Raw genomic sequence first — 14,596 nt, forward strand, 5'->3', positions numbered from 1 at the left:
AATAAATTTATTTTATTTATTTATTTTTGGCTGTGTTAGGTCTTCATTGCTGTGCTTGGGCTTTCTCTAGTTGCGGCGAGCAGGGGCTACTCTTTGTTGCGGTGCACAGGCTTCTCATCGCGGTGGCTTCTCTTGTTCCAGAGCACGGGCTCTAGGTACGCGGGCTTCAGGAGTTGTGGCTCGTGGGCTCTAGGGCACAGGCTCAGTAGTTGTGGTGCACAAGCTTCATTAGTTGTGGCACGCGGGCTCTAGAGCACAGGCTCAGTAGTTGCGGTGCACGGGCTCCAGTAGTTGTGGCACGTGGGCTCAGTAGTTGTGGCGCGCAGGCTCAGTACTTGCAGTGCACGGGCTTAGTTGTTCCACAGCATGTGGGATCTTCCCAGACCAGGGCTCAAACCCGTGTCCCCTGCACTGGCAGGCAGATTCTTAACCACTGCGTCACCAGGGAAGTCCCAGAATTCAGGTTTAAATGTCCTCCTGTTGTTTTGATTCTGTTCTATGATAGTGATTCCCAAACAGCAAGTCCCGGAGAGATGCATCTTCCCAGGTAACTAAATCACATCCTTCTCACTGAATTTCTAAATGCATTTTCATTTTCCCTCATAACCTTGAAACTGCAGGCTCTTTACCTCCACATTATCTGCTGACCAGCGTCCTCTTCGCATAGCATCCCCAGGAGCACCCACTGTAAGCAATTCTGCATCTTCCCACCGGCCACGGACTGCGTGACCTCACCTGCTCCAACGGCACAGCCTTCAAGAGGCAAAGCATCGCAGGGCCCTGGACCACACTTGGAGAACAAGAGCTGTGGGGCCTCAGAAGCCACATCCTCGATGTGACTCTCTCCACGACACATTTTGAATACTTTACGGGGCCACCAAGGCACTCGGCAAAGATTGTGAGGTACAGCAGATACCCACAGTGCCATCGCTAAGGGCATCAAAGTTCAACAAAACGGATGATTTCATGTATCGCTAACACCTGCACAAAAAGGTAAAGGCTGTCTGCAAAACAGCTTGTCAACCAAAGCTCTACCCATGCTCTTTGGCCTAGTAATTAAGTAACTGTGACTCTCTTTAAGAAAGTAACTCAAAGCAAAAATTATGCACAAAGATAATTATTTCCTCATAATAGCAGAAAACTATAAATTATATAATTGTCCAACAAGAGCTGAAAATTTTCAGCTATGGCGCAGACATTAAAAATATATCCCTGATACATTTTTAAAACATGAGGAAATGCTTATATAAACATATGAACTCAAAAAAGTCAAAAACCAATTATGTGTCCCAGAGACAGTGTGAACAACTGCTTTAAAAATTCATAGAAAAACAACTAGAACGAAAGACATCAAACAGTTGAGGCAGTCATCTTCGGGTAGTGAGATTATTTATTTTTACCTCTCCCTCATGTCAGGATTACTGTGAAGTAGCTTACAAAAAATAAATGCACTGGGATAGAAGAAGTAAGCAAGGAAGCAGACAAGAGAGACAGAAGAAGGAAAATAAAATAAAGCCAAGGATGAAGCTGAGTCACAAGATGTGTCTCTTAAATTTCCTAGACTTATAAATAGCAAAGTTGCCTCAGAGACTCCTAGGAGTTCAAGCAAAGACAGACACTTGGAAATTCACTTAGAAAATTCACGGTGTTCATAGGATAAAGTGTAAACTATTTCTCAGGATAAACACAGCTTTTTTTCTTTTTTCCTGGTACTAAGGCCTGAGAAGTATTCCTTAGAAAAGGAACTTGGGAAAGAAACAGGTTTTTTTGTTAGTTTGTTTTTTTAATTTTATTTATTTTTTATACAGCAGGTTCTTATTATCTATTTTATACATATTTGTGTATATCTGTCAATCAAAATCTCCCGATTCATCTGATAAAGTCCTTAAATATCCCTCCACTCTGTCTTTGCACACGTCCCTCTCAAGCTCCCGGCTGCTGTCCTTCCCCGGCTGGCATTTACGGCCCCAAGTTCAGCGGGGCTGCGCTATCCACTTATCTCAAGCGTTAGACTGTTCTAACTTCTGATCTTTCCCAGAGCAATTCTGCCACACAGCATCCCTGCTCTCCTTCTGTGAACCTGCTCCTCTAACGAAAGAGCATCCCACCTGTTGTCACAGCCAGTCTCGATACAGACGTCCACCATGGACGGGCTGCGACGGGGTCCTGGGACGAGAGCCTGCAGACCGTGCTCAAGGTCGACACCGGCCATCAGACACCATCAGGCACCCACGAACCGCCAAGGCTCAGTACCACCCAGGCGTGTCTGCCCAGCGTGTTGACAAGGGTGCTGGAGTGAATGCAAACTCGGTCCCCAGCTTCAGAGAGCAAGAAACACACGTGTCTTCCTTTTTATGGGCTGGAACTTCGTTTCTATTTGGATTCCCCGTTTCACCCAGTAGCCAAACAATATCCCCCGCCTCCAATTATTACAGAGATCACGTGTAAGTTCTGAAAGATGCAAAGTGCCCACGACAACCAGGAGGGTTCACTTCAACGACAGACTTTGTCATCGGTCCAAATGGCATACGGTCTCCTGCGGTCAGTACAGGCAGACCACAGAGACGCCTCCGTGATCTTGACCGCAAGGCCTCCTCAGGCTGATTGGGCTTCCTTCCGCCATGTCTGCTCCAGCTTCCTCGGCTGATCTGGAAAATATTCTGCCACTCTCAGCACCTCGCTGGAGCTCACTGCCTGGTCACTGCACACAAACATGCCTTTCTGCTTTTTACAGTAGGTTCTCTTCCTCTAGGAATCTCCAAATATATTTGGGAAATCTAACTTATATTGCTCTAACTCATCCTTGGAGTGAAGTGACACAGAGCATCTCAGAAGCACTCTGGCATCTGAACTAACCTCTAAATCCTTCCCTCTCCCCCCAGTGAAAAAATATTTACTGAGGTGAAGAAGGAGAGGGTGTGCCAAGAAAACACATGCCCACGAACATATGCTTTTCCAAGTCTTCTGTCTTTTGCTGGAAATCTAAAGTCAGGAACCTGGCTTTTCTGTCCTGGGCTTTCTGCTGTAGCAAGAGGCAGTGGTTGCCATGTTTTACCTGCTAAAGAGATGAGACTTAAAGGGTGAGGAGGATTAAAGGCAGGCAGAGAATTGGCGACATCAACATCGGTTTTGATATCAAAACCTTTTCCTGCCACAATGTCCTAAGAGATTGTGTCCAGAGCCTTGAGAATCTCAGCGAGTTATATCATAACTTAAGCATCTCCCCACCTACCAACACGGCTTTCCTGACCAAACACACAAACAAAAACAACAACGACAAAACTGATCGGTTACTGCTGTCCTGTCATGAAAATATGTACTTAATCTCTTTTTGAATATACGTCACAAATCCTTTAAGTTCAAGGGCCTTCCTCCCTTATAGATACTTAATTTCTGGAAGTTGATGGGACACACATCTTGGGTGATAGGTTTGTATAAAAGGGACCCTTTGAACCCTCCTACACTGTTGGTGGGAATGTAAGTTGGTGCAGCCACTATGAAAAACAGTCTGGAGGTTCCTCAGAAAAATAAAAATAGAATTACCATATAACCCAGCAATGCCACTCCTGGGCATATACCTGGACAAAACTATAATTCAAAAAGATACATGCACCCCCTGTGTTCACTGCAGCACTATTCACAATAGCCAAGGCATGGAAACAACCTAAATATCCATCGACAGATGAATGGACAAAGAAGATGCGGTACATATATACAATGGAATATTACTCAGCTGTGAAAAAGAACAAAATAATGCCACTTGCAGTAACATGCATGGATGCAACTAGAGATGATCATACTAAGTGAAGTAAGTCAGAAAAAGGGTGGAATCTAAAGTATGGCACAAATGTGGAATCTAAAGTATGGCACAAATGAACCTATCTACAAAACAGAAGCAAACTCACAGACATAGAGAACAGACTTGTGGTTGCCAAGGGGGAAAGGCGGGGGAGGGATAAATTAGGAACTTGGGGTTAGCAGATACAAACTACTATATATAAAATAGATAAACAACAAGGTCTCACTACTGTATAGTACAGGGAACTATACTCGATAAGCCATAATGGAAAAGGATATAAAATAAAGAATGTCTATATGTGTACAACTGAGTCACTTTGCTGTACAGCAGAGACTGACATAACACTGTAAACCAACTATACTTCAATTAAAAAAAATTATAAAATTAAAAAAAACAGTACTCTGACACTTAAAACATTTTTAATAAATAAAATCTAAAAAGAAGCCAAATCTTGAAAAAAAATAAAAAGTTGACCAAAAAAATTAATTAAAAAATAAATAAAAGGGACCCTTAAAACTGACATTTAAGTGAAGACGACCCTGGCCTCAGGTTGCTGGGTGATCCTCTTAATTCTTCCTAGATTTCTTTTTTTTAAGTAGATTTTTTAAAATAAATGACGAAAGTGATATAGAAATATCCTGAGTCTTTGGTCTCGTGTCACGACAAATCCACGATGGATTCCTGCGATCACCACTCACTTCTGCTATAGCACCTTCACCCAATATTCGCCCCATAATTCAAGCTTGTTGTCTGGCATCAAAAGTCAAACTCACCAATCCGTATGTTCACAGAATCCAACATTCTCCTTTTGGAAACAGGAAAAATATTTGTCTGCCTTCACGCTACATGCTTCTCCCTCGTTCTTTACAATTTTACTAAAAAGCTACCCAGACTTTTAGTCCTGGTGAAACAGAGGCCACGTCAGTCTCCCCTCCCCCAGGGCCCACGCATATTAGTGAAGCGGATGAATGATGGGATGCTGGGATTCAGAGAGCACAGCTGAAGCGTCTTCAGCAACCTGGCCTAGGAGACAACCACACAGTTTCACATCATCAGATCACCCCCTCCACCTCTGTAACAGCCTTGGGATTAAAATCCATGTTTTAGTTCCTTTTAGGTATCATTCCCGATGGCTGCTGGAAAAATGAAGGCTGAGAAAATTAAAAAACAGGGTATTCACTTATTCATTCCTTCAACAATGAGCCACATCCAAGGCTCAGAGCTGAAACTCCACGGAAACCCCTCTGCACTCAAACTTCAGCACGTCAGGCACCGCATGTAATTTTTGCCTGACAAATGGATTCATTTTTAGTTATTATACATAATCACAAGCAGAATGTAAAACAGTTAACGGTGTGGGCGGAAGCATCAGAATTCAGACTGTGACACTTTAGTTGTAAGAGCTCGGACAAGTTACTTCTCTGAGTTTCCATTTCTGCATCTATAAAATGCGGTGAATAAAATCTAACCCACTGGTTTTATCTGCAAATTCACAAAAAACGCTTTCAGCCACCACTCAGTGCAGTGCCTGGCATACAATTTTAAGTTACTTTGAAATTCGCTGTTATTATTATCGACAAAAGTATTTCCTGCAGCACTCTGAAGTACTGGGAGGGGAAAATAAAACCCCAGCATCAAACCATTTTACTGCTGTGCAAAGTTTCTTTCAGCAATAAGTCTACGGTCTTAAGGATACTTAAAAATTTATTGAGCCCCTGCAGTGTCCAAAGTACTAACTCAATACTGAAGAGAAATCAAAGAGAGAAAAGTACACAGAGGCTGCCTCTAGAGGTACTAAAAATTTAGGAGAGGAGACAGAAAATGGTTTTAGAATGTGTCACCCCCGTAGAAGGTTGAAAAGTGCTTCCCCACCCTCACCAAAAGATACCTGCATCCAAATCCCTCAAACCTGTGAATGTCACCTTATTTGGGGGAAGAGAGGGGGAGAGGGGTCTTTGCAGGTGTGATTAACGTAAGACGGGAGATGATCCGGATTATTCCCGTGGTCCCTAAATGCAACCACGTGAATCCTTACATAAGAGGGAGGCGATGGGAGGTTTTAGACACAGAAGAGGAGGCATGAGGACAGACCCAAGAAAGATGGGAAGACACTACCTTGAAGTGATGTTGCCAGAAGGTAAGACCGCCAGCGTCCATGAGGAGGGGGCACGATTCTCCCCTAAAAGTCTCCTGCCAACACCTTCATTTCGGCCCTGGGACCCTGATTTTGGACTACTGGCCTCCAGAACTACGTGAGAATGAAGCTGTGTTGTTTTAAGTCACCATGTTTGTGGTCATGTGTTAAGGCAGCCACGGGAAATTTACAGACCCTCTGATTAAAATCCATCCGTACCCTCCTTCTACTCACCAGTGCCTGGGAAGGGGCGACCACAGAATCCATCCCCCGCCTGGACCATCCTGAGAGTGCAAGAGGCTGCTATCACTAGCCTCATCAGGACGCCACGGGCAACTGGTGGTGGTCCAGGTGAAAGAGGACATGCCACGGATATCCCCACACCCTACCTGACCGCTGCCCATCTCTAGTTCACTTCCCACCCTGTCCTTTCATGCAGTACCACAAGCTCCACGGCTCTCTCTCCCGGCCACACTGGCCCTCTGGAGTCCCCGTACGTGTCTGCACCCTCCCACTCACATGCCCCCTCCCCGTAAACACCAACCCATCCCTCAGATGCTCTAAGTCCAATGCCAATATACCTGCGTGCAGAGATGCTTGCCCTGTCCCTCTAGCACATCGCAGTTGAAAGTTTACATTCCTTTACATAACAGTTTTATACAATGTATAATTACGTTTTTATATAATTAACATCTTTCTCTATCTCCTCTATAAACTCCCAGTTCCGGGAGGCCAGTAACCGTATCTGTGGGTTTTTCTCGCTACTGTTATCCTACAGCCAGCATGGCGTGGGGTATATATACAATTGGTGCTCCAAAAACAGTTATTGTGATAAAATAAGGAAGGAGAGGGGACCAAGAAAACCAGGAGACGAAAGGAAGAGGGAACTGAACGCCGAACTGGTGGGTTTTGAGCCCATGACTTAAAACCATGGACGGTTTGTGCACTTTACAAGCTAGAGGAATGACTGACAGTGAACCACCCTGAATCGAGCGACACTTTAGTACTTTCCTAACCCTGTGTCCTCAGAACACCAGCAAACAGTTCTTGCAGAATTCCATGCTCACTCAAAGCCTGTGGCCTTTAGTATTTGTTGAGTCATCAAATTTTATGGATTTATGGATGGATGGACATATAAATGAAGGGATGGATGGATGGACGCACGGAAGGATACATGGATGGATATACACAGATGGATGGATGAAGACTGGTTGAATAAATGGGTGAGTGGATAAATGGATAGATGAACTTAAAATACAGGGTAGTATAAGCTTCTGCAATAGCGTATTTTTGGAGTTTTTGTTTTGTTTTTCATTTTTTCTTGGCTTTCAGAGTTGAACTAAATTAAACAGAACCTAATAATTAGAATTCTAAATGTCTGTGCCTGTCAGTATTTTTTGTAAGATCATATTTAGTACCTAACTTTTTAATTCAAGAAAAATGCAACTTCTTGGTCTCCCCATTTCCTCTCCTTTTAATTTTGACAGTGTTTAAATGTAAGCAAAGAAGTTTAGTCTGTCTCTCTCTGTGTCTCTGTCTCTGTCCCTGTCTTTCTCTCCCTCCCTATCTCTCTCTCTCTCTCTCTCTCTCTCTCACACACACACACACACACACTCTCACACACCCCAACATGCTCCCTCCTGGATACTTCTTCCTCCCCTGAGAGCCCAGACAAGGTGTCACTGTAAAGCAAAGCACCTTCCAGTCCAGAGCTGTGGGAGGATATTTCCTAAATAAGAGGTGATGCTCAGCCGCCCAGATGCTTCACTGCTGACCTAAGAGGGAAGCTATCAAGGTGGAAACACTCTGCGCGAAGGTGCCCTCACAAAGCCACTGCCCAGAAGGCTGGCTGCACTCTGCCACGGGATGCAGGCAGAGGATGTGCCCAACACGGCCCACGGGCGGGGGTCCATCACCGCAGCAGCTGCTCTCCCGGGATCCCAGACCTCTGAGTGTCTGCTTCTCAACGGCATTTGCAAGAGAACGTAACTCCGGGGGATACAGGTCAGGGCCATCACAAGCAGCCTGCACGGTGCCACCTTCCTGACTCTGTACTGAAAACCTGCCTGGCTCTCTGCCCAGCTCTCGTCTTATTAATTTGTCTTTGGGCCCCTTTATTTTCCATGCCCTGCCCCCCACCCCCCATGAAACGAATAGCAACACGTTAAAACACATCTGCAAGCTGGCACAGCGATAATCCGCATCAGGTTCCCCAGGAAGACTAGACTCTAGACATAAAACACCAACTCTCTGACAACTTAATATAAGGCTATTCTCCAGGAAAAGGCTGGGACTGCACCCCAGTGCTGGTAAAAACCTTTGGTTTCCTAACAGAGTTCCCAGGTCCTACAGGATAGAACTGCAAGCAATGAAACTTTATTTTTATTTGATTTTCGAAAGATCTATGAGGTTGCTCTATGACCAATCACTTCCGGCTCATAAAATTTCAACATATGGGTTCAAAGACGTTAGCCTGGTAATGAAAATGTGCACATCTGTTCCTTCAAGTCTCCATCTTTGGAAAGAACTAAGGCAATGCAGTAAATATAAAAATATGCTGAAACACATATTTAATATTTGGTAATAATCTCCATCTTTCCATCAGACCCAGACAAATTAGGCACTTTGGATGGTGTCTGTCTATGCATATGTTTCCTTCCAATTAAAATCCTCTTAAACGTAGTCCATCTTGGATGTCAAGCTTTTTTAGAACTTTCAGGTGGTCGGAGGATCTGAGAGGGGAAAGAGATGTGAACATATGGGGAAAAGAGCTGAATGGTCCATGTGTTTAGAATTCATATCTGCACCAGGAAATTTTCTACAACTGGAAGGTTTCAGGGGCTGTGAAACTCAAAATATGTCACAGGCTGGGCTTACAGCATCCTTCCACAAGCCGAGACCTCCACGTCAGGGTTCCTCGTGTTAAGGACATTTTCAGTGTCTCCACTTGAAAAGTTCAGAGCTATCAGGGGAAATACGGTTCTCTTCAACCCTGCTCAGTCTAATAAACAAATCAGTAACAGAACTATGTGTGTACCTAACCGAGGAAACATAATAGTTAGGTCATATTTACAAAGCTATTCTGAACCTTCACGAAACCTTTTTACTGCGGCATAAAAACAGAGAAGTCTATTCCTATTATCAAACCAAGTGACAACCAATAAAAAACACGCCTCGTAGCCATAGGCAAGCAAGTCTGCTGGGCTGTTGTTGCTGTGGATCTGGGGTTTTTTTAACCTCATGTCTGCCTGGGGTGTATTCACTGAATTCCTCGAGCTTTCCTTCCGTTTCTTGTATACATCACAAATCCCCGAGGCGCTGGTCCTCAGAATTGTTCTAACTCATCATTAGGAGACGTGAGCCCATTACGACCGCACTTGAAAAGACAGCCAAGCAGGGTGGGCACAGGTCACCCTCTTCCTACGTCACACCAGCACAAAAGCCGGCTATTGTCAGATCTAAAGCCATGGAACCTCAGTGATGCCTGAGGAGCTCAGAGAACAGAAAATTCCTGTAATTAAAAAGGCTCTGTGCGTGACAATTGGCTTTGAAGTTTCTGAGAGAGATCTCATCTCGAAAATCTTCTCAGGAAAAAAAGAACTGTTTACAGGGATTTGGGGACACACATGGGAGACTGCTAAGATGCTCCACTTTGCTCCTTATACATTTCTCTGTAGGAAAGAGGCCCCTGTGGGAACCCCACACAAATAAAGAGACCTGATCAGTAAGGAGAAAGAATGGCTGGTCCTTTCTACAACCTCCGGTGTGAATCGAATAATTTCCCTTCAAGGAATTCGTGTCCTGAGCTTCCAAACTTGCTGTGCCAATGACAGGCTGGGAGGGAGGCAGATGAGGGAAGCAGATGCGGAATCCCCGCCTTCCTCACAGCTGCAAGTCAGGGGCTCTGCTGGGATAACGCAGGTGACAAGCAGGGTTTAAACTCCGCGTCCAACGTGCACGGACGCTGCCACCGGACAGCCACAGAAGGCAAAGGGAGAGAGAAGCCTCTCTCAGAGAAACGCAGGGCCACCTCTCCGGAGCTAGCCCCGTGCCACAGACACAGGAGCCCACGATGCACGCGACAGCACTCCCATACACAGGCGTGCTCCGGCATGATTTCCTCACGGGTCCGTGCCAGTAGGAAAAGTCAAGCCCAAATTCCAGAAACCTTTCCAGGAGGTCACTTCAGTCCCTTCCTCTGACATCTAGCTCAGCCCTCCCGGGGCCCACCTCTCCTTTCAAGGTTCTCCACGGCCCCCTCCCAGAGTGGAACACGCGGTCGGGTGAACGAGGCTATTTTTCCGCCCGGGCGGTCTCACTCAGGGCCTCCAGCCCCAGTCTTCCGGGGAGGCACCTGCTACGAAGGGGCAGCGGGAGGACCTCGGCCGCCGCACGCGCGCGCGTGTACACGCACAAACGCACACCCACACCCACTCTGCCGGCCGCCCCCATCCATGCACGCCCTCCCACACACTCACTCCCAGCAAAGTTCGCCCCGGGGCCCCAGAGGGCGGCGGCGTCCCCTTACCTTTGGAGAAGAGGGCGGCCAGGCTGACGAGCACGGGGGACCAGTGGTGCCACAGCGTTCCCATCGTAGACGCGCACATCCCGGAGACCCGGAGCGCAGACCGGCGGCTCCCCGGCGCCGTCTGGGCGGTGAAGACACAGTCGCCAAGCGCCCGGAGGACCGGAGCGGGCCGGGAGGGCGAGGGAGCGCCGGGCTAGGGGCGCGAGCGGCCGCGGCGCCCTGCGTCCTCCTCCCGCCCTTCCATGGCCTGCGGGAGGCGACACCGCGCGCCGCTCCGGAGTTGCTCTCCCGAGTCCAGCGCGCGCGCAGGCAAACCCCACCTCTCTTTCACCCCCACCAGGATATTTTTACTTTCATCCACGCGAATTTGTTCCTTGCCGTTTACCCAGCGAGGACTGGCCCCCAGGTGGCCCCCAAAGGGCGCCTCCGGGAGCGCGGGGACGCGGGGCGGGCGGCTCCGGGTGGGCTAGCGGGCGACGGCGGGGCGGCGGGGCGGCGGCGTCCGGGGCGGAGGCGGTGCGAGGACCTCCGGCCGGGTGGCCGGGCGCCCGGAGCGGCGCGGAGCGCCCGAGCGCACAGCCCTCATCCCGCCCGGCCGCGCCCCGGGGCGCGCGCCGGCGCCTAAAGTTTGGCGGGGCGCAGCCGCTGCCCGCGCCGCCCACCCCGGCCCGGCCCCGGCCCCGGCTCTGGCTCGAGGGGCCCTGGGCGCGCGGCGCGCACGGGCGGCTCCGGGGATGCGGGGCTGCCCCCGGCGCCGGGGGGAGGCGCGCCGCCCGCGCGCGGAGGAGGACCCGCAGGCCCGGGGACCTCGCGCCCGCGCGCCGCCCGCGCTCGGCCGAGCCTGCCTCCAGCACGGACGCGAGCGCCACGAAGCCTTGCGCGCGCTAGGGGTCTGCCTTAAAAATTAGCCTTTTTTAAAAAAAGCCCCACCCTTTCGGAGTGACAGCCGCGAGCCCCAATCCGCACAGCCAACCCCTCCTCCCGAGTCTGCCCCTCACCCACCCTCGGGGCCACCCCGCCCTGCGCGCGCGAGCGGGAGGGGGGCGCCTGGGAGGCGGGCGAGCACCGGGCGTGTTCTGCGTGCTCGGAGGAGGCGGGAGGGAGCTGCCCGCTCTCCCAACAGGTGTCAGGAAGGCCATCTGCTTTCTCTCGCTCTTCAGACCTCAAGCTAAGGGCAAGTCCTACAGCCTGGGGGTTTCTAAGGCTCTCCGCCTACCAGTGAATACAAAGATGCCTGTAGAGGCCCTCACCCCCGCGCCTCAGTCTCTGGGTAGGAGGACCTCTGACTTGCCAGGCGTCCTGAGGGTCATGCTGACCCCACCCCTATCCTGGAATGACCACCAAGTCAGTGATCCTAAAAGAATCCCGTCCTGACTCCCCGCTGGCCCATTTGGAGCTGGGAATGGATCCATTAAGGGCCAACGCGGCCTTGAGTAGATAAGAGACAAGTTCTTCATTTATCCTTCCTGAATCCCTAATTAAGACACCCCGGAAACCAAGAACACAAAGCATCAGTGTATGATTTTAGCCCAAGGACTTCCCCATGTGAGCCTTTAAATTAACCAGATCAGAAATCAGAGCGAGGGAAAGCGTTCTGAATATTTAAAGAATACTGCAAACCAACAACAACCAAGTCAAATGAGGTGAATTTACCCCAGGAGGTAAAAATGGGTCATCATCATCCAGCCAAGGGAGACACAGGTGTTTTAGTCTAGATGCCGGTGGTTGCAGAATATACCAACACTTTAAGAGTGTTTAGCTTTCAACGTTTCAAAAGACTGTCTGTCTGGGTTTCACTCCTGGTGATGATATGTGCTTCTACTTTATTCTGTGTTTAATTTTCTGAATGTCTGTCCTGTTTTTCTTTCCTTTATGTCTTAAAATTTCTGCCTTTTCTCTTTGCATCTCTCTCCTATAAAAATTCTGAAGAATTTACGCAGCAAAGGACCTAAGAGATTATAGTTTCAGTGCTTCTGAAACGTAAGTTTCTACATCACCTGGGACCTTGAGAACCCGCCCCCGCATTCATCAGGTCCAGGTGGTACTCAAGAGTCTGCGCTCCTAACAATCGCCAGGTGATACCAATGCTTTCCATCCAAGGACCACCGGTCTAGTCCACTATCCCTTCCACCTCAGTGAAAGGGAAACTGAGGCTTAGTCCCCGACACACCGTCACCTGGCCTCTTAGTGGCAGAGGCAGTAAACCGCACAAAATGCCAACCCTAGCTTGCCAGAGTCCCTTTCAATGTGAAACTGAGTCTATTTTAAAACATTTTTCCAATGTATTGACTAGGAACAAGTGATCCCTATTCTTTACTAAAAACAATCATTTTATATATTCTAAATCAAATTGAGATATTCTTTTCCAGAATTGCAATCACTAGATAGATTTGGAGGGGGGGGAAGTGGTATGTCATTGCAAAAGACTTTCTCTATCTGCATCCTCAGGACTGAAGGTGGCTGACAGATTCCATGTTAAATGATTTCCCCATTATACACAGTTGGCTTACAAAGTTTTTCCTGCTCTTTGGCGTGGAAGCTTTTGGGGGAAGCTGCAACTCCAGATACCCGATCAGTGGCTAAAATAAGATGTAAGCATGGCTACTCACTCTCCAGAATGCAGTTCTAGCTAATACATCTAATCTTCTTTGGGTAATTAGCACAACTAATCCTGGGAGAAGCACTGCCTTAGGAAGATTTGGAAAAGAAGGCTGAGGCCTGCCAGCTCTTAGCTGTGCCGAGGCCTCGGGGACCACTTCCCATCCGACGTGCCTGCCTTTTCTCTCTCAAATTAATTGTGAGAAATCTGCTTTCCTCCAAGAATATGTGTTTCCTCTGCAAGGCCATAAATCAATTTGTAAGCCTAATTTTGTCAGTAATTAAATAGTACTAATTGTTCGTGCTGTGTGGATTAGGCTGTGACACCAGGCAGTTTGGGTTGTCGTCTTTCCATAAAACAAAACGTTTTTCTGCAGCAGTTTCCAGGAAAATTAGGAGATGGTAAAGGTGGAATTCAAGGATTGAAGGCAACTGTCCCATTGGTGGTTAGAAGAGGCTTTGGGGTACCTCAAGGATGGGGCATTCTTTACAACGGAATCGGTCCTCTTCCAACCCTTCTCATCACATCAAAGGAGAAAGGCTCAGGCCTGAGCAACTCTTGGAAGAGAACTTTTCACTATTGCAAAGCCCTTGCTTTTAAAACAAAAGGCAGGGCTTCCCTGGTGGCGCAGTGGTTGAGAGTCTGCCTGCCGATGCAGGGGACGCGGGTTCGTGCCCCGGTCCGGGAAGATCCCACGGGCCACGGAGCGGCTGGGCCCGTGAGCCATGGCTGCTGAGCCTGCGCGTCCGGAGCCTGTGCTCCGCAACGGGAGAGGCCACAGCAGTGAGAGGCCCGCGTACCGCAAAAAAATAAAATAAAATAAAAATAAAACGAAAGGCAGATCTTTCTGTTCAGAGTGACAATGTCTAGCTAGAATTTGTGAATGTGGTTCATTTTTACTTTCATTATTAATACGTTTGATGTCTCAGCATCCCTTTAGTGATGTAAGCTGCCTTTTCAATTAAGTTACCCAAGTCTTTGAAGAATGGGCTGATTTCAAGGAGAACATTAAATCACCACTGATAGGATATGTGTCACCTTCCCCCCCGGACAAAAGTCATGAAGATGGTGAGAAACGCCTGAAGTCTGAGAATCGCTGGGATGAAACGTGAGCTACCAGATCAATCCCTGCTGAGGGTGCAGAGGAACCTTTCTGAAACTTCTTTTCTTCTCAGTTTCCCCAAATTTGTGGAGTGGCCAGGAAATAGAAAAGGCCACAGATCCAACAACTTGTCTCTTTCAAGAGTGGCAACAGCATTCCGACGTGGAGTGCACTGTTCCCAGCAGGGATACTTCTCGCCCTTCCTGGTGAGGCTGAGCAGGGTCATCCCTCCACACAGCGCCCCCCCCCCCGGAGACTCCCCATGAAGTGCCTTTGAGGATGGTGCAGGATCTGGTATTCTCTGCTTCCTGCACGTGGATGGCGATGCTTCTCAGCCCCCTTGCGGGAGACCAGTTAAATGTGAGTGGAAGTGATGAGGGCACTTCTAAGATGAGGCAGTGACAAGCCCGCCTGTGACTGTCCACAGTTCACCT

The 14,596-nt window shown here is 48.3% G+C and overlaps 1 protein-coding gene across 1 annotated transcript in view; it reads right to left on the bottom strand.

Moving 5' to 3' along the window:
* TMEM132D (transmembrane protein 132D) overlaps positions 1-10,540 on the bottom strand; it is a 644,149-nt gene extending 633,609 nt beyond the window's left edge. The window contains exon 1 of the mRNA XM_065890030.1: positions 10,462-10,540. Coding sequence (XP_065746102.1) covers positions 10,462-10,540 — 79 coding nt within the window. The remainder of the gene's footprint in view (positions 1-10,461) is intronic.
* Between the last annotated feature and the right edge of the window lie 4,056 nt (positions 10,541-14,596).

This window comes from Phocoena phocoena, chromosome 13, assembly GCF_963924675.1.
Source record: "Phocoena phocoena chromosome 13, mPhoPho1.1, whole genome shotgun sequence".
Taxonomy (NCBI): domain Eukaryota; kingdom Metazoa; phylum Chordata; class Mammalia; order Artiodactyla; family Phocoenidae; genus Phocoena; species Phocoena phocoena.